Source organism: Mastigoproctus giganteus, chromosome 10 (assembly GCF_048544385.1).
Source record: "Mastigoproctus giganteus isolate SK-2022 chromosome 10, ASM4854438v1, whole genome shotgun sequence".
Lineage (NCBI taxonomy): Eukaryota > Metazoa > Arthropoda > Arachnida > Uropygi > Thelyphonidae > Mastigoproctus > Mastigoproctus giganteus.
In genome coordinates, this window is record NC_143584.1 from 37,055,241 (window position 1) to 37,076,846 (window position 21,606).

The following is a 21,606-nucleotide window of genomic DNA, read 5'->3' on the forward strand; positions in this document are numbered from 1 at the left end:
GAAACCTTCCGTCTGATCAACGATCACCAGTATGGATTCCGTCAATGTCGATCCACTGGAGATATTCTGGCTTATGTTACCCATTTATGGACTACTTCAATGGAAAGTTTCGGTGATACACAAGTAGTTGCTCTTGACATCTCAAAGGCTTTTGATCGTGTTTGGCATAAAGGTCTTCTAAACAAGCTTCCATCTTATGGTTTGCCAACTGTTTTTAGTAATTGGTTATCCAGTTTTCTCTCTGATCGCTCATGATGGTGATGGTAGATGGCTCTCTGTCTTCTAACTTCTCCACTAATGCCGGTGTCCCCCAAGGTTCAGTTCTTTTCCCCACTCTTTTCCTCTTGTATATCAATGACCTTCTTCCATTGACTGGAAATCCTATCCATAGTTTTGCCGATGATAGCACATTGCATTCAACTTCTCGAAAATCTACTACCAATTCCTTAAATGCCAATCTTCAGGTAATTCTCCAGTGGGGCAAAGACAACTTAGTTGATTTCAACCCTTCTAAAACTCAGTCTTGTCTTATGTCTCGCAAAAAGGATTCTTCTACTCCTATGCTTATCTTTAGTGACAGTCCGATTTCTAGGCAAAATGATATATCTCTTTTGTGGATTACCCTGACTTCTAATCTCTCTTGGCACAAGCACATTACTGATATTGCTTCCTCTGCATCTAAAAAACTTGGTTTTCTCTTTCGCTCTCGGCGTTACTTTTCTTCCAAACAGCTGCTCACTCTGTATAAATCGCAAATTCGCCCTGCCATGGAATATTGTTCCCAAATCTGGGGATGGTGCCCCCAAAACCTCTCTCAGGCTTCTTGATTCCATTCAGAAGAGGGCAGTTAGGTTAATTAATGATTCATCTCTAACAGAGTCTCTCCACTCGCTTTCTCATAGACGCACTGTTTCTGCTGCATGCGTCTTCTACAGATACTTCCATGGGCACTGTTCTTCTGAATTGGCTTCTATAATTCCTGCTCTCTCTTTCAAAACAGTCCGAACACGTGCCGCCACCAGCCAACATCCATTTACTGTCCAACTTCAAACCCACAGAACCAACTTTTCATCTTCCTCATTTATTCATTCAACTGCCGTTTTCTGGAAAAACCTTCCTTCATACGTATTTCCTGAAAATTACAATCTACAGAAGTTCAAATCCATTGTCAACAAATATCTTCTTTCGTCTTCTTAACCTAAACCCAAGCAGGGTACTAAGTACTATAGGTTCTAATACCTCTCGTGTTTGGGGTTCACATAAAAAAAAAAATAATAAAAAAAAATAAACACAATTGTTTTATTTATTTATTTTTTTATAATACTGTTATTAATGAAATTGATCTACTGCACGCACATGCATGAAACTGAATATTCTACTAGCATAATCAACATACTGATTGTTCTACCAGGATTTTGTCCATAAGTGGACAAAACGTTGAATTTAAAAAAAAAAAAATTTTTTCATGTGCCGAGCACATGCTGTAGATGGTTTTACGTAAAACATCCTTGGCTTGGAAGACGTTAGAGAAATCAAGCCAATAGCTTAATTACCCATTTAAATGGCTACAATCAAATGGAAGCTGCAGAAAGTATGCCTGCAACAATACAAGTTACGATAATTCAGCTCTTGTGGAACCTGCAGATGACTTCACTTCCACATCGCATTTTTCACAACCAAACGGATTTACTTGGCTGAGATATGCCCAAGGATTGTTCAAAATAAAAGTAAAAAACATGTTTTGAATGCACTAACAAATGGCTAGATGTAATTTGAAAACTAAGATAAATGTGGGGGTATTATTTTTAATAAGATTTTACCGTCAGTTCGCCTGAAACAAACAATCAGCTTATTCTCATAAAAAGCACTTGACTCTCTGTCTCTCTCTCATCATTACTACAGATTAATTTCTTGATTAGTAAGTACAGTCACGATGGTGCAACAACCATTTGCAAATTCAAATTCTCATCAACTTATGTTGAATTTTTTTTTTTTTTTTCACAATTTTGTATTATACACTTATATGCTAATTTTTTCCTATTGATTCAAACAAAAAATAAATTTTGAGATAAAGATTAATTATTACCAGCTACTGCTTATTCAAATGAGTGCAATGTTAAAGCATGGTGCCTCAAAACCCCAAAACCCATGCCATAGGCTTTATTTTATTAAACATCTTCAAGAATATTTATTGCTTTCACATTATCAAATGTTTAAATTTAATTAATTTTTAAATAAATTATTTACAGATTCATCGTTACCAGTAAATAATTGTAATATTTACTGTTTTATTTCAAGTATTAGCTATCCTTGAACTTATACCCAAAAAGTGAACAAACACAAAATTGAAAAATATTCTGTCAATCATTCTACAAACATTGTTTTTCATATTTAACTGATCAGCAATTAGGAATCATTATTTTGATTTATACATGAATAATAATTCACAGAACTGATTGTTAAAAATATTATCCATTCAACTTAAAATATTTCATCAAATTACTGAGCCAAATGTGGAAAAAAAGCTTAAAGACAGGAACCAAAGTCACAGCAAGTTTCAGGCTTCACTAAAGGCCTCTGTGATCAGGAAATCTACCCATAATTGATGCCGCCAACTCTGACCAATTATAACTTAATAAAAATAAGATAAAAAAAAGACTGTAAAATATAATATAATTTTAAATACAATAATACATATGAATATATTAACAATATAAATAATAAAAATATTATACATTAGAAGTGTTAAACCCGTACCTACTGTAAAACTGAAGTTTTCAGCAACATCTGCTGCCTTCCTCAACATAGTGCTGCATCAACAATTCAATATAAAGTACTGAGCCTTCCCAGCAGACACAGGGCATACTATGGTACCTGCACACATTCCATTTCCTGTATATCAGCACTGGAAGTGGCTCGGGGCTGTACGACCTTAAAACGCTCATCCCTATCCAGGATAACGGTCTCAAACATTACATTAATCCTACAATCCTTATCCCTATTCAAGCTATGATCACCCAAGGAACAAATCCTTAGGCTCTCCAGCCACTTCCGGTTACAGAAACCCTCTACCTTATCTGTAATTGCAGCTCCTTCAGTTGTTATACCATGCCTGGTTTCTCAGGCATGTTCCGCCACGGCCGACCACCGAGACATTAGACAACCTAAGCGCCTTACTATTTTCCCCCAGTCTATCGCATAATCTGCACTTAGTCTATGAAATTTTGATATCATTTGATTTGGTGTCGTTATTTGCGTGCATTCCGGAGAATCATGCATTGGATTGTGCGCGCACAGCTTTGGAGGGTGATAATACCTTGAGAGAGAAGACGAATTTGAGTGTACAGGACATATGTGAAGGTGTTAGCTTTGTCCAGCACCACTATGGTATTTGCACGTGTGATGTATCAGCAGATACGGGGTGTGGCTATGGGTCCACCTATTAGTGCAGTCATTGCTAATTTAGCAATGGAAGAATTTGGGGATGGGGTGCTAAGCTCCTCTGGTCCGCTGCCCCTGTGGGCATGGAAGAGGTATGTGGAAATACGTTCGCTATACTATGTAGTGGACGTGGACCAGAGGTTCTCGATAGTGGTTCCCCCTTTATAAAGTTTATCTCCGAGGTCAAGCAGGGGGGGACGCTCTGCCATTTTTGGATGTCTGGATTTACAGGGTGCATGGACAATGAAAAACAAGAGTGTTTAGGAAGAAGATGTGTCGGGCGCAGCATACTCAGTTTGGTTCTGTGCAGACTGGAGGTTATAAGAAGGGTGTAGTTAAGGCTTTAATGAGCAGGGATTGATCGCACTGTTCTATTTCGGAGGATAGGGAGGAAAAAATTAAACAGGTCACGGCTGACCTTGTGAGATGTGGATATCCCTGGAATGTGACCGAAGGTTGTTGTAGACATGGTACTTGACTCCCCTGTATACATTCCCTACTATCCGGGCGTTTCGCAACCAATAGCCCGCATCTTACGGTCATACCAAATACATTGTGTGCAGCTTCCAGGTTGAAAGCTGCACACGGTGATGGCAGCAGTTAAAGACCCTGTTGTGGGAGTTGACAACAGTGGGGTTGTCTACAAAATTCAGTGTCCAGATTGTGGGTTTTTTTTTTAAAAGTGAGATTGAGCGCAGATTACGCAACAGATTTGGGAAGCATGGCAGGGCGCTTAGACTGGCTAATGTCTCGGGGTCGGCCGTGGTGGAACATGCTTGGGAACCCGGGCATGGGCTAACAGCCAAAGAAGCTGTAATTACTGATAAGGTAGAGGGTTTCTGTAACCGGAAGTGGCTGGAGAGCCTAAGGATTTGTTCCTTGGGTGATCATAGCTTGAATAGGGATAAGGATTGTAGGATTAATGTAATGTTTGAGACCGTTATCCTGGATAGAGATGAGCGTTTTAAGGTTGCACAGCCCCAAGCCACTTCCGGTGCCAATATACAGGAAATGGAATGTGTGCGGGTACCATAGTACGCCCTGCGTCTGCAGGGAAGGCTCAGTACTTTGTAATGAATTGTTGATGCAGCACTACTACGTTGAGGAAGGCAGCAGATGCTGTCGAAAGCTTCAGTTTTACAGTAGTACGGGTTTAAAACTTTTAATGTATAATATTTTCATTATTTATATTTTTAATATATTCATATGAATTATTGTATTTTAAATTATATTATATTTTACATTCAATTTTTTGTATTTTATTTTATTAAGCTGTAGTTGGTCAGAGTTGGCAGCATCAATTATGTATAAGTTTCAGGTTAATTGGATTCAATGCTTTCCTGGCATTTTGAATGTATCCAAATTAGGTTCTAGCCATTCCCCCTCCCCGCCAAATTGTTAAAGAGATTAAAGATATCTCAGGCTTATATGGCCTGAAAGAACACGAAGACAAAGATGAATGAAAAAAAATATTTGAAACGAAGGAAAGGAGCATCCATCAAAAGCTTCTTTGGTTGGCCAACTCATGAAGATGATAACATTACTGGGGCTGAAGTTTTATTTGCAAATTTCTTTGTCGAACCAACTTAGCTAGTTCAGTAGCTGACGACTTTTGTGACTTGGCAGCTGTAATATTTCCTGAAAGTGCTATTGCCAAAAATTTTCAAAGCAGACCAAAAAAACACATTATTACAAACTGCTCAGCTCCATTTGCAACAGAACCAGCTATCAAGCAATGCAGAGAGAATCCCTTCTCATTGATGAATCAAATAAGAAAAGTGAAAAACAATAGCTATTATGGTGAGAGTTTTCGAAGATGGTTTGAAATCCAGAAACAGGTCTGCTGGATATGCCAGTACATAGCAGTGAAAGCAATGAGGCCATATTCTCAAGTTTAAATATGTATTGGCTTTGCCAGTGACAACTGCAATGTCAATAGGTATATCAAACCCTGTGCTCAGCAGGGTGAAGCAGAGAAATCCTGATGTTTTCAGTATTTGGTGCAATTTGCCAACTGGCTGATCTGTATACACAATGTGAAATCAAGAAACCGACTATGCCAGTAGATAAACTTCTGGTGGATATTTAATATCATTCTTGGCATAGTGCTAAATGATGAAAGGTATATAAGGACTTTCAGTTATTCACTGAACACTGGCAGACCCCACTGGCTGTCACTGCAGAAGGTAGTTGAAAGGGCCCTCTACCAGTATATGGCTCTTTCATCGTATTTTGAAAGTCATGGTGACATACAAAAGCCTGGCAGATCAGAAACATCCATGCAATTTTAAAGTCGCCACTGACCCCGATAACCCTGCATTTTGTTCTGAGACTTTTAAATGAGTTCTGTTTCAAACAGAAGAATCTCAGCTAAGTCATTCAATGTAGGTGGACAAATTGCTTAGGAAGTTTATAGTTAAATCTGAGGAGATGAAAGACGTTAAAAAGGTGGCCGACTTGAGGGTCATCAAATTTAGTGATCGTGAAGTGCAACATGAAGAAAGCAGACTTAGCAGTAGGCCTGCCTAACAGAACACTGACTGAAGAAATGTAGATCGGGGGTGCAATGAAAAAAATAGTTAAAATTTCCATTTGATAATCAGGTGTCAAGGGACTTCAAAGTACTAGACCCGACTGTTAAGAATAATCTGCAATATGCAAACATCTGCAGATTGGCACATACTTTTGTTCTACATCTAGATCAGGCAACCGTTACAGAGTAATTTGATGATTATTGTATGCTCTCTGATAGCTGTGCCTGTACTACCAGATAATTACTGGCCAGAACAAGTACTGATCTGATCTGCATCCCAAATCAAAGTTCAGTGACCTTGACTCGCATTATTGCCAACCGTGAAAGATCATGGTCCATAAAGAAAATCCACATATACCTTCATCAACCAGTGAAATACCACCACTTTGCTTATTGGAGGCTTGATGTGGTGAAACCCATGTTTAGTCTCTAGAGCAAAGTTTCCGGCATCACCCTCCCCCCATACTTCTCCTTCAACCCATGCACGGTACTAAGTACTATGGATTTTGATACCTTTCGTGTTTGGGGTTTTCATTAAAAAAATAAAAGGGGGGGGGGGGGGGGGAATCCATGAACGCAGACACATTTACTTGTGTTTTACAATGTAAAAAAAAAATACTGACATTGGTTGTACAGGCTTTAAGCACCACTGTTAGCATTTTGAAAAGTGCACAAGGTGCATATGTTGCTTATAATATAGAGCACTCTAAACCGAAAGAGGGAAATAAAATTTCAGAAATGTAAAAATTATCTCTATGTTTAATCTGTATGTCAATTTGTTGTTTTTCAAACTAGTGATTTATAATTTATGGAAATATTTTTTTGCATAAGGTGGATTTTTTTTTTTTTTTTTTTTAATCCAGAGTAGCTGACAGGTGAGACAACCACTGGACTGAAGACTTCTACAAACAGGAACTTAAAATATACAATTATTACAATTACAATCTAGGCACATGTTATTGTTTGTTTATTTTGTTTAAGCAGAGAAGATCGATGAAATACAAGTGGCATTTCAATTTTTATTCAAATCCATGAGGAAAGAGTAAAGTACAGTTTTACAAAAAGTTGTAAAGATTTACTTTCAAACATTAGTAATTAGCAACTTACCAATTACTAGCAAGAAATTTACAAATAAACTAATATGTAAATAATAAATTTACTTACATATTTACTGATAACAAATTTGTAAAAACTAGTAATATGTAAATAATTATTTTTTCCAATTCCTATTATAATCAGTAATTAGTAAAGCAAATTTTTAATCACATTAACTGGGAAAAATCTAATTTATTCAAAAATTTAAATATCATGTATGCCTGTGGTGTAATGAACTGCATACACTGGCTAACTTGTTTGGTTTTACTTAATTTTAATAATAACTTTTTAGCAATTAAAATATAGATTCATGTGTTTTGGTACTTTTAACGTAATCTGTTCACTACTACTTCTTTCCATGTACTTATAAATTTTTGGTTTTATTTGCTTTATCTTGTACATGCTATTTCCTAATGTTTGTGTGTGTGTGTGTGTGTGTGTGTGTGTGTGTGTGTGTGTGTGTGTGTGTGTGTGTGTGTGTGTAAACCCAATGCTTAGAATCCCAGAACTTTTCGAAACTGTTAATCATCCATAATATAATTTATCATTGTCTAGAATATTATATTTATATAATAATGTAATTTATTTATATAATTAACATTTTTCTAACATTTCTCCCACCCCATTTGGTTTGTCCAGCATCAAATCCTCTACAAATGAGTGCCACTTCTCTGGCTTCAAACATAAGTAGTCCAAAAATGCAATTAAGCTACTGATTAATTTCAGTATTGGCTCCTGCTGTCTTGTTCACAATTAACTACAATTTCTCTTATATGAGAAACTGTGGTTAATTACACCATTAACCACAATTGTGGTTAATATTGCAACTTTCTTTTTATATAAAAATTAAAACTGTCAAAACCATTTAAAATCTTTCAGTTAGTATTATTTAGGCTACATGATATCCTTAAATTTAAGAATGTATCCTCGTGTTAAACATAGATACAAAGCAGTCAAGACTGCAGTCTTATATTGTGTTGCTGTCATGAAGACAGGTATCTTCCAATTTTGTTCAAAAATAAATAAGAATATTTCCATCTAAAGTATGTTATAAAAAAATGGGATATTTGTTAGTATGAAAGGGACAATTTTTTAGTTTATAAGCGATTTCTAATTTTTGTGTATATTAGTTGTAATTGATGTTAATTTTTTGTCACTAAAGATGATTTAGATAACCACTTCTGCATATTTTCTTTTAAATGAAATTACACATTGCATAAATGCCTTTGACATGTTTACCTAATCATTGCAAGCTTTATTAGCTCACACCACGCTAAATAATTATACATCCAAGTTTTCATTTTCTCACTGCTACTGTTTCTAGTCTACAACATGTTCAGAGAAAAGAGGAATAAAATAAATAAGTATGGATTAAAGTTTCAACTACAATTCAGTGTTGCAGTAAAATTGATGACAATTATCTTAATGATTATATATGCTCACTTTGAAAGAACAAAACTCGCTTTGCCATATTAAGCATATTCTCAGACAATGTGTGGCATGTGTTTATTTTTTTAATTTCTCAGAATTTGAGCTGCTTAATTATATCACTAATCAACTAAAATTATATAATAGCAATGACAAAGGTTGTTTGGCTTCATCTATAGGCTCACTAAAGATGTTCACTATTTTGGGAATGTACGGTCATGAAGGTGCTCCCACAAAAGCTTGTATCCAAGCGAGTAAACGGCAACACAGCTTGTACTCTCTGGGACACAAGAGAGTACAAGGTATCAGCTTTCTATATTGAGTCCCTTAAGGTAGCTCAATTTCATATAGTGGGGGGGGGGAATTGATAAAATGGCTAATTTTTCTGGTGGCCAACCTAAGCAACATGAATTCTATCTAAATGCCAGTGCCATCTAAGGTTAGGAAGACTAAAGTAAACTTTTAAACAGCATTTTCTTTTAAAAAAATAGATATCTTAATGAATGATGAGCCTTGGATATTTTCTCTGGGAAGGAGGAAAAAAAATCCAATCAATTGCATTGCTAGATTTACTCCTGTTTACTTTAAAATATATTAAGAAAAGTATTAATTTATTAAAGGTTGTGGGCAATTTATTTTTAAAAATATTTCAGAAACATGTTAACCAAAATCTTTGTAAATTATCAGAGCCCTTTTATTGAATAATATAGTTTATTTTTTTCTAACTAATAATAATAAAATACTCCTTGTATTTTCTTCATCATGTTTGACTTTGCAGCTCATTTATAACAAAAATTGAAACTTCACAATTCACAAATGTGTGTAGCTTTAGGAATCCCATTTCAATCACTTGGGAACAGGTAAGATATAAATTAGACAAATACTTGAATTATACTGTAATTATGGGCACAGTCATTTTTCAGAACCTGAAAAATCACTAACTGTTTCTTGCAAATGACTATCACCTCTCTTCTCATATGGCTTGAGATTTTGTTTTATTTCAGGATAAGTGAATCAGCAATTAATGATTTTAATGATGAAGACCCAACTGGTAAGAATTCAAATTTGTGTCCAGATAAATTTCATAAAATTTTAATATAAAAATTAAAACTATCCTAAAACCATTAAAAACTTAGTTTTATCTAAACTACATGATATCCTTAAATCTAAAAACATCTCATGTCAGTTAAATACAATGTAAAATAGTAAATAAGCAAAAAAATTCTGTACAGTTCTAGCTAAAGACATCTTATCCTTGGCATTCCCAATCTCAAGTATCTTTAATTCCTCTGTTAATATTTGCTTTGTGTGTATCGATGTTCATGGATCAATGATTAAGAAATTAAGATCAATCATTTATCTTAATTTCTTTTGTTATTATTATAGTTGGTTCCCCTTCCCATAGGTAATAATTATTGTTAAAGCTACAAGAGATTTTTTTTTTTTTTAATAAATCCTACAAAAGTATAAGAATCTAAAGCACTTTCACCTATTGTGCACTGGCTGAAGACTGAGAAGATACTTGCTAACATTACACTTAAATTTCTGTAGACTGATTTTTGGGAGATACATGTGGAAGACAAATATAAATGAGGAAGAAGAAAATTGAACCTGTGAGTTTGAAGTTAGACAGTGAATTATCTTAAATTAAATCCTATTGTGTGGACGAGCGCAGAGAGAAATAGTCCCAGAGTTCAATAATGATCAACTAACTGTGGGAAGAAGAGAGAGAGAGAGAGAGAGAGAAAAAAAAAACGTCCAATAACTAAATCTGTGGTAGCAAAACATTTCATAAAATTTTAAAGAAACAAATTTATTTACTGTCAAACCTCATTCTAGTTGTTCCAGCATAAAAGAAGTTTCTAGAAGTAATCACTACATAATCATTCTGAAAGTTCTTCAATGCAATGGTTTAGAAAGTCGGTGGGTGGCATGGATAGTGAATTGAATAATCCAATTCATAAACTCTTTCATGCACAGATATTTAACCCATAAAGGTGCATATTGATTTTAGATAAAACTGACCATATGCAATTTCCTGAAGGAAAAGTTTTTATTATTATTGTTAGATACAGGGTACAAGGAAGGAAGGGAGGGAGAGAGAGAGAGAGAGAGAGAGAGAGAGAGAGAGAGAGAGAGAGAGAGAGAGAGAGAGAAGTAAAAGGGAATCACCAAGAAAGAGAAGAATGATGATATCCAGCTCAGGACCCTGGGGGTGCCAAGACCATACTTGCCAGATGTGAACCCCTGGGTTGCTGTGAAAAGTCGAACTTTAATATATATGAATGGAGAAGTGAATAAATAAAACTGCTAAAACTTAAACAACCTAAAAATAGGTTGCCATGTCACTAAATATATAAAAACAAAAGGTTATTAATAATCTATAAAACCAAGTTAAGAATAATAGGGTACACGGTAAATCATAAAAATCGTTTCTATATATTGGTACAATTCTATAACATGTAAAAACTGGTAAATTTCAGACAAGTTGCATTTGACAGAAAATCTGAATGAGTGTATAGGGCTCAGTCAGAAGTCAAAGCATTATCTCGTAATTGGGTGCACACCTGTCCTTTCATCCCCTTTTCCTAGCTAAAATCTTCCTCACTCTTCTTGGTTCAGATAGCTGTTCATAATTAATCTGCCAACAGTGTGAGCTGTTTGTTTTCAGTGTTCTTTGCTTTGTTTGTAAATACTTGAAATTTTGTTAGTATACAATGTAGGTCTTTCAGACAGTTGCACACCTTGAAACAACTTTTTTTTTGTGTTGTTTTAGACACAAGTGCACCTTTTATTATGATGACAATGATTTACAACTTGTGACAATCAACTTCATAGGAAGCTGCTCGAAACAAAAACAAGTGAGGATGAACTGGAAACAAGTGAGGATGAATCAGGAAAGACTTTTTTTTTTTTTTTTTTTTTTACAAGACTCACAGAACACAACACCAATACAGAATACAGTGGACTCTCGATTTTCAAGGATAGATGGTAAAAAACAAATCTTGGATAATCGATTTCCCAGTTAATCCAAAAATACAAAATTCCCCGACACACGTAAGATACACGTTCTAGGACTTCTTACTTCGTCGAGTTTTATGTAACTCGGGAATGACTAATAACATATTAGTCATTCCCGAGTTGACATATCTGAACTCCGTGCGATACTTGTTAATGTTTTGGCCATTTTGATACATCCTTATTATAATGATTCCTTAGAAATTTGACAGATGCATCGTTTTCGAACTTTTGAATAATTTCAAGTTTTTGTTTAACTGAAAACGCAACTCTTTTGCGTTTACCCATCATCTTCGCGATTTCTAAATAACACAAAACAAAAAAAAAAAAAAACTAAAAAAATTCCAACATCCCTTACATAAATAACAAAACAAAATTTGTCCTTGTTGCGCTGCAACGGAACGCAACAATCGACGTGACACACTAAGCAATTGGTCTCTCTTCCCCTCCCCCCCCTCTGAGTGGTGGGTGTGAAGACAGCCGGGATTGCAAGATAATAGGTACACTAATTTCCCAATGATGACTTATGCCTCTTGTCGCTTATTTGCGACTCGCAAAATATCTGTTTATACCTATTCTAGTTATTACTTGAATTTGATTTCTAATTATTTTATTATTTTTTTTTTATTTGGAGTCTTTAAGTGTTCCGATTAATCGAGAGTCTGCTGTTTTAAGGAAATAGTTCTTATGAAGGATTTACTGAGGGGGAAGCACAATGACATTATCCTTCAAAAAGATCTTGAGACTATCTGGACATTACCACTGCACAGGCAAGCGACAACTAGACAACATAAACAGTCACTCGTGTTAGAATGTTACATCGTGAAGCGATAAAGGATAGTTCTATTGTTGATATATGGAAGTTATACTGAATAAAATCATTGCATATACTAATAGTTATATTGAAAGTATAAGAACCAACTATTCTAGAGAACATGATGCTACAAATATAACATGTGCAGAATTGGATGCTGTTGTTGGCTTACTGGAGGTTTGGCAGACATACTGTGGGGATCATACAAATTGAGATCTGTGGTGAAGGACAGAACGGGCATTGAATGTTTCTCTCAGCTATATTTCTCAAACAATTTAAATTTTAAGATGTTAGATTTGATGGGGGGGGGGGGGATCTAAAGAGCAAAAGATATTTCATAAAAATGGCAACAATTAGAAAAACATTTACAGACTTTGTTGAAGGGTGTAAAAAAGTATGCAAGTCCCAATGAATATGCCACTTCGACAAAAAGTTGGAAGGTGCCTAATTTCAGTAGTATATAATTCAACAGAATTCATAGTTCATTAAGTGATCCCCCCCCCCTACAATTTAAATTTGACCGGGTAAAAAAAGGGTTAGATGCCTAAATTTAATGTAGTAAAATCAAACTCAAACAAAAAATCTCACAAGATAACCAATTACGACGTCAATATATTGATTAGGAGAACAATCTTAATTTTTGTGCTTGAATCACATTTGTCTTTAAACATTCTAAATGAGCTATGCTATGTGAAATCATAGATTCAGCATATATCTCTTAACATTTCATATACTTCAAGCTGTTTTCTTGAGACAGAAACAAGATTTGAGAGCAGCACACTGTTACTCATGTTTCATTCATTATACGTAGAAAAAACCGAACAGGTATAAACTTGACTGACCTCCAAGCTCACACCATGCACAGAAATAGCAAGTTTGGATAAATTGGTAAATTTCTAATCTAGTGAAAAATTGAAAGTTATGCCAAAAAGACAGTGCATTGCTTGATGTGTAGGTATCTAGCACATATATAGAACGATATGGCAAATATCTTAAGTCTGCATTTAAGTTCTGTAAATACATAAAGTAAACTTTTGTAAGTGTTGAGAAATTTAACACAGCAACTCAACAAGTTGCTGTGTTAAGGTGCCAGGATCATATAACTTCACATTTTTTAACATTTGAGAATGCCTATGTTAATCAAAACAAAGGCAATTAATTTATTTAAAATAACTAACAACTGGACAATGTGAAGAATCTATATATTATATTAACATATTTTCACTAAGAACAAACCTTCAACAATTACATCAATGGAAATGGGAGCAAGAGTCAACAGAAAATGGCAATAAATAACCTGCGGTATGTTAAATGAGAGAGAATCTCACAGGAATAACATGCTGTGATCTAAGACATCCTGATATATGTAATGCATCCCTCTAAAGGATGGTTCCTCACCTGCAAACTCAAGTTTGAAAAGAAATGGTATGCTGTACTTCAAACTTCCTCCAACAGGTAGTGGTACAGAAACTGTCCAGTGGGTTGAAAGGTTAGAAAATAACAACCAGTTTCATTAGTAGCATTAGCTTTGTGTCACAATTTTGCTGAATGAACAAACATCAAATTTTGCTTGAAAGTGGCAAAATTTGCAACAGACAGGTATTGAATGTTAAAAACTTTTATGATGATGATACAGAGAAGACATACCGGTGGTCAGGATAGTATGAGTAACTCAAAGATGGACATAAGAGTGTTGGCAGGGACAAGTCGGTGTGCATCAATGCATTGAAATGAAGAAAGAGTTAGGGAAATTGTGGCAAGAGACTGTCACTTGGCCCTAGAATATTGGCTGGTAAGTTGAATACGAATAATCAGGAGATGATTTGTCAAATTCTGCATGAAGATTTGGGGAAAGGGAAGTTATGTGCAAAATTGGTGCTGCACAGATGAAGGGTGTCATCCAGACTGTACTTTATCCAGATTAGTCAAGATAATCCTAATTTCCGACTATATTTTCAATGGAGATTACAGTTCGGTGTTTCTATACCGAACCAGACAAAGTGTCAGAACACACAGTGGACTACAAAGTAATCACCAAGGCCTAAAAACTTGTAGTTTATCCAGGATCAAGACAACACTTGATAATACAATGTTTATCAACAAACAGGATGTGATTCGTAAGGAATTTGTACTTTTGAGTCAATGCTGTGTACTACATATGGATTATTAATGCACATTTCCTGGTTGGTTGAGGCCACAATTCAAAGCAGACTGCTTCCGCCAACCCACATCAATTTCACACTTGTGCAGACATTTGTTTACAAAACACTGCATTATGCAGTCAGTCCTCGTATAACACATGTTTACACTACACGAATTCGATAATACACGATTTATAAATAGGGGAACAATATCTTAGATATTGTTCCCCTATTTATAAACCGAATTCGCTTATGCAAACGAACCGAATGCACAATTCTCCTTGGTGTTTACGAGAAATGGCAGTCGAATGCAGAAACACCACAACCGAACGCAACATAGGAATGAAGAGAAGATTCTGAAAATGTATTTATGCTTCTTATATCAGTTTCCCCGGTAAGGCTTATGGCCAGTCCCCCTCTGTCAATAGATAAAAAATATGAAATTGTGAAACGCTTTGAGCGAAATGAAAGCCCATGTGATATTGCACGTGCTACAAGCCTAAACGAGGCAACGCCAAGAATTAGAAAGAACGCAGAGAAAATAAAAACAACTTTCATAGCAGGAACAACTCAAAGTGTAATTAAAATCCATTAGATTAAGACACAAAGAATTGGAAGAGATGGAACGGCTGTCATCTGTTTGGATAGAAAATCAAACAAAAAACAAGTTTGCTTACGATAGAAGCAAAGGCATTAGCAATATTTTATTATGTAATAGTCGTAATAAAATACGTATTTTATTACGAATTTTTATTGTGTTTGGTAATGTTTTGTTACAAATGTGTGTTCAATCTTGGGTGGTTGGCACCTAACCCTATTTTTCCCATAGGGCTTTTTGTTTATATTACCCGATTTTGCATTGCACGAGTGTTTCTAGGAACACAACTATCGTGCTATACGAGGACTGACTGTACTGATCAACTATCCGTGCTACTCTCCCGATCTAGAACCAGCAAACTTCTTCCTCTTTCACAAGGTGAAAACCCCCCAGAAAGATAAGATTTCAACATGAAGCCATAAAGAAAATCATATTTGAGCTCATTCACATTATGCTCTTTTAATTGCACCAGCCTAAGAACTTTGTGCCACACTTGGTAGGTAATACTTAATAAATAACTTCAAATATTGGGTCAATTTAATGCTGTATAATGGGTGGGGTGGAACTCTTAATATTTTTCAAAGTAATCATCCTGAGCATCTATCTATACACTTATTGTGATCAATCACAAACATTTAAGAAATATTTTAAAGCATATTTTAACTGATTGCAACCAATCGTTTTGCCATTCCATTTGTCGTTTTTAAAATAGTTACCCTTTCAGCACAGATTTGATTTTGGGAAAAAGGGTAAATCATGGGAATGGATAAGGAGCAATTAGTTCACAACCCTGCACTTTGCCATGAACTCCTTGATAAATGGCCAGAACATGGCTATCACAGTCATGGAACTAGTCCTGCTGCAGGGACCAGTTGCATAACTGGAAAAATATGCTTAATAAATGTTAGGAAATTAATGGATAACAAGACAAATGTAGCAGATATATCAAGGGACAGTACAAATATTAATATCTAATTCCAGCTTTTAATGTTAAGAATTAAGACATTTAAACATTTTATGGTAGTTTTCATATTCAATTTTGTAAAATAAATAGATATGCAAGTAAAATAATTTACTATAATGTAAAGAATGCTTCAAAGAACACAATTTTACTGGCAGCTCAAAGAAACCTTGTGGTTCTGCCAAAATAAGTAAGAAAACCCCATTCATAAACTTAGGTAATCAACAGTAAATTCTTGGCAGTACTTATGTCATATAAAAATTGCTACAATTTTAGATCAATTTAGAGTTTAACATCATTTCTTTTATATAAGCTTAATTCAAAAAAGTTAATCTTTGAAAATAAGTAAATGCCCATTAGCATACAACTGGTGTGCGTGTACGTTTTCCTGCAAATGTAAATCATAGCACAAAAACATAACTCATTTAAAAACAACATACCATTTGAAAATACATTCATTTATGCTTAGAAATAAACTTTGTTTCCAAATCAGATAATTATTAGTATTTCATTGTTTCAATATACTGGAAAATAAAAATAATATATTTCTATAATTTAATAATCTATGAGGAACATAACACCATTTTTAACGTGCAAATAATCATGCTGAATATTACATGTAAGCAAAATTTTAATGAAAAATTAAGCTGGTCAAAATCTATCCCTAACATTATTTAATGAAAGTTAAGAAAATGATTACTGTCATTTAAGTGTTCAACAGAAGGCTTTTAACTATTAGTAAAACTAACCACCTCAGTTAAGATTTATCTATTCATTATGTTTTTTATCTTTTGTATTTTTTTTTTTTTTTTTTTTTTTCAACAAGCAGAAAGCATACCTCCAGCAGCTGTGACAGCATAGGGAGCAGTTAGTGGCATTCCTAGTCCAGGAGCAGCAACAAATGGTGACGACAAAACACCAACAGAACCTTTGTGTCAAGAGTAGGGAGGACAAGCCAAGTGCCAAAATCAGTCTGGTGCTCAGCGTAAAAGTTATTGGTGTTTTTGATTAGGAACCAATAAGATTTTATTAATGAATTTAGCTTTATAAAGAAGTTGTTAGTATTATTAAGCCATATAACATTTTATTACTGGTTTTAAATTACAGGCAAATAACATTCATTAAATTATAATTACAATATTCAAAAAGTAAAACCCCAAAAAATTCCACAGTTAAAAAAAGCTACTTTTTTTTTTTTTTTTTTTTTTTTGCAAGAGAAATCTTTATACATATGTCTATTTGCATATCTATATATATATATATATATGTGTGTTTATCTATATATATGAACTTCAGAAATAAACATCAGAAGCAGAAGTTTGAGGAGAGAGAAGGAAACAGATTGCTTGCTGAGGTTGAGAATAACATTTATGTAACCCAAAAGCATCAAGAGCTGGAAATTAAGTAGAAAGAGCAGTTCCAGACCAGACATGCAGTGCAATCATGAGCTCCAATAAAAGACATTCTTGTACATTTCAGAATATTTTCTGTGAATTTCTGTTCCATTATAGCACTATGGTATACAAGATATCTAATCTAAACTACATACCAAGATCAGGCAGGATATAAACACCTAACATTAATATATTCTTCTCTCCACCAAAAGTTCAATATCACAAAGCATCAATCATAATTAATATAGTACAATACACACTAAAGTGAGTACTGAAAATAGCCTAGCATGGTGTGGTATTGGTTAGGATCCAATGCAATCACTTTACTGTTTTAAAAATGAGTTTGCTTTTCAACGGTCATTTATATTTCTATGTAAATGTGCCAGAGTAGGGATGTGTTGGAAGCTGGAATCATAGAAATGTAGTCCACACACAACAATCAATGATAAAATTTAGTAAAAAAAATTCAAAAGTGATGGGAGTGGGGTGTTAACTATATAAGAATGCATCAGAACACATATAGCTATATATAACACGAACCGAATTCGCTTATGCACGATTCTCCTTTGTGTTTACAGGAAATGGCAGTCGAACCCAGAATCACCACATGGTATTTAATTATGTTGATAATGTATCAACATAATTAAATACTGATGCACTATTTTCTAATTATATGTAGTCGAAAATAAAATCTTGATAAAATATTTCTAGTAGAATTTAGAGCCAAGTGGTTCTCAATTTTCTATGAACCACTAAACGAAATGGCTACTGAAAAAAAACTTTTCATATCTGGTCAGTTTTGGGGAGGTTTAAACCTTATACCACAAATGCATGAAATTTTTTGGCTTCTGGTAAACCAACCTTAAATTCAACTTTTGTTGGTTTCCACTCAGTAAGCATTAAGCTCCTCTTGGAAGGGGTTTTTTTTTTTTTTTTTTGAGAAGCATAATCAATGGAATAACTCAATTTTAACCAAATTTCATGAAGGAATTCCTGTTAAACCACAAACTTCCTTTACCAATATCAGCTTGTCAATTGCTTTAATCATGTTTTTCTTACTGAGAACTACCCACGAAAATTGAAGAACAATGCAGTTGGAATATGAACAAAATATAAATGTAAAACAGTCTGTTTTATTTGAAGAACACTGAATCTGGTAAAAAAATAATTATTTTCACCATATATAAACCCATTTTGCACCTCATATGAAAAAAAAGACACTATATCATTTAAATATTACTAGGCCTTTGATCATTTAGACAGTAATGTGTCAGCTCTTCAGCATGTGTCAGCTCTCTTTCCATAACTACAACTTCTTTGCCTTCATCTATATCAGCATTATACCATGTGTTTAAAAGTTAATTCTGTTACTTCTGTATGTTTTCATCAATCATATCTTTCAGATAAACGGTTGGACATTTATTTCCCATTGCTCATTTCCTAAGTAATGCATGCCTTGGGTTTCCTCACATAAATATCAAAACAGGCTTGGGTTTCTTCACATAAATATCAAAACAGACCAATGTTAATCACAATATTTATGCTGTTACCTTCTATACTAACTTCAATGTTAATCACAATATTTATGCTGTTACCTTCTATACTAACTTCAATGTTAATCACAATATTTATGCTGTTACCTTCTATACTAACTTCTTTTCTACAAACCACAAACATCAATTATATTTTTATGTAATTGAATTACTATATATAATCTAGATAATTTGCCATGCCACTTATTTCATTATTTTAAAAGCACTAATGAGGTGCTTTTTTGTGGATGCAGCATTATCCTTCCGAGTACAGGTTTCATTTTGGAAGAGGATGTTGCATTTTTCATTGGAGCATTATTTGCAAGGATAATACTGCAACTGTTAAAACAGTGCTTGGGCCACCAAAAAGTGCCTGTTATCATCAATTATCAGACAAGAAAGGCCAAACAAATTTCAGCATTAAAAAAACTAAAGCCATTTTTCTAAAGAACAAAATGCCACTAGACCACTTTGATTGACATTCTTTTCAGATGAAAGAAGAAAAAAGGAGACAGTGATTTCAAAGCTCTGATAGTTCAATTAAAGCATTTCAAATGTAAAACTGATGTGATTAATTTGACATTTTTAATCAAGAGGTAATACAAATCAAAACAAACCATTTCAACTACAGGCAATTAATGAAAGATCTAATAGTAGCCAAGAAAACCCATAAACAGTTAACATAGTAACAGACAAAACTACTGCAAAATATTTCACACATGCAAGATTTAAACTTTTTCTTTTAAAGAAAAAACAAGGCTAAATGCAGATTTTGTTCAGACTGGCTTCTTTATCTATGAACTTGTTTATAAATGCATGACATGCTGCCATTTCATCTGTCATTGATGACAAACAAAGCTGCTGATTCAAAAAATATTTTTATCAGAATAGAGGGAAAATCAAGGCAAAGAAAAAAAAAATTCTGAGTAGAAATGATGTAATTCAGTAAACTCAAAATAATCAGAAAATTTAAGGTGATACTAATGATAAAGAATTTGAAATGGTTTCTCATTAAATAAAAAAAATTGGAACAAAATGATTTTAAATAAATAAGTTTTCTTCTTGAAATCCATTCTCTTTTCAAAATTAATGTTATTCTAACTGCAAGACCTTTAATTCTGATAAACTTTTTTTCTTTTTTTAACTTCATAAAATGCCAGGAACAACCTGAAGATAATCATTGTGGGCTTGTACGTGCATGCACACACATTTAAAATTCTTTCTTTATATGAAGAGAGTAAAACTGATTTCTTCTGATCCAGCCTAACCAAGGAATGTTAATAAGCTGCCTGAACATTCAGTGATTGCAAACAGCATCATTTTAAAAAATACAATGAAGATAACGCACAAGTAAATATCCATTAGAACCCATTTCTAAAAAAGAAAGTCTATGGTAACCTTACACTGTTTAAAACAGATAAATAATCAAAGACCACCATATCAATTCTAATAAAAATTCTATATGTTCTAAGGGATTGCACTCATATGGTTCCAAGCAAAACCATCCCAGACCGGTTTATATTTGCAAAGCAAATGAATGCTTCTGTTATTGGAGCTACAGATTGCAATTAAGCAAGAGCTTAGCATAATTTGGAAGTTCATACAATACCTGTTAATCCCAAATTGTCGATTGTTGGATCACCTGTAGGTAGATTAGGATTGGTAAAGTCCCTACTCTTCTCATTGTTATACTTGACGTTCAAATTGGTTAACTTTGAATATTCCACTCGAAGGGTACAGCAAGAATTATAAATATTTTGTCCATCTAGAGACTACAGAAGAAATAAGATTAAAATGAATATTCCAAATACGATGAAATAACGAGTATATCATATAGTGATCAAAAATTAATTTCTTATTAATCTTGAAGCATATACAATACATATAATGCAAGAATTGTCTTTTTTCAAAGCTTACTATCCATCACATCATTTTTTCTTTCTTTTTTTTATGTGAACCCCAAACACGAGAGGTATTAGAACCTATAGTACTTAGTACCGAGCTTGGGTTGGAGGTTGAGAAGACGAAAGAAGATATTTGTTGACATTGGACTTAACTTCTGCAGATTGTAATTTTCAGGAAATACATATGAAGGAAGGTTTTTCCAGAAAACGGCAGTTCAATGAATAAATGAGGAAGATGAAAAGTTGGTTCTGTGAGTTTGGAGTTGGACAGTATATGGATGTTGGCCGGTGGCGGCACGTGTTCAGACTGTTTTGAAAGAGAGAGCAAGAATTAAAGAAGCCAATTCAGAAGAACAGTGCCCATGAAAGTATCTGTAGAATAGGCATGCAGCAGAAACAGTACATCTATGAGAAAGCGAGTGGAGAGACTCTGTTAGAGATGAATCATTAATTAACCTAACTGCCCTCTTCTGAATGGAATCAAGAAGCTTGAGAGAGGTTTTGGGGGCACCACCCCAGATGTGGGAACAATATTCCATGGCGGGGCGGATTTGCGATTTATACAGAGTGAGCAGCTGTTTGGAAGAAAAGTAACGCTGAGAGCGAAAGAGAAAAAGCTTGTACACCAATGCTAAGAGTATGGTAAATAAATTTGATGAATTTGAAGTGCTGCTCAAGACATCAAAGGCTGAAGTTTTTTAGATGCAGAGGAAGCAATATTTGTAATGTGCTTGTGCCAAGAGAGAT

At 34.2% G+C, this 21,606-nt stretch overlaps 1 protein-coding gene across 1 annotated transcript in view; it reads right to left on the reverse strand.

Annotated features, from left to right (window-relative positions):
• heph (polypyrimidine tract-binding protein 1 heph) overlaps positions 1 to 21,606 on the reverse strand; it is a 393,048-nt gene that overhangs the window by 87,053 nt on the left and 284,389 nt on the right. The window contains exons 9-10 of the mRNA XM_090383369.1: positions 20,565 to 20,727; positions 16,868 to 16,957 (exon numbers count right to left, since the gene is read on the reverse strand). Of these exons, the coding sequence (XP_090239495.1) occupies positions 16,868 to 16,957; positions 20,565 to 20,727 (253 nt within the window). The remainder of the gene's footprint in view (positions 1 to 16,867; positions 16,958 to 20,564; positions 20,728 to 21,606) is intronic.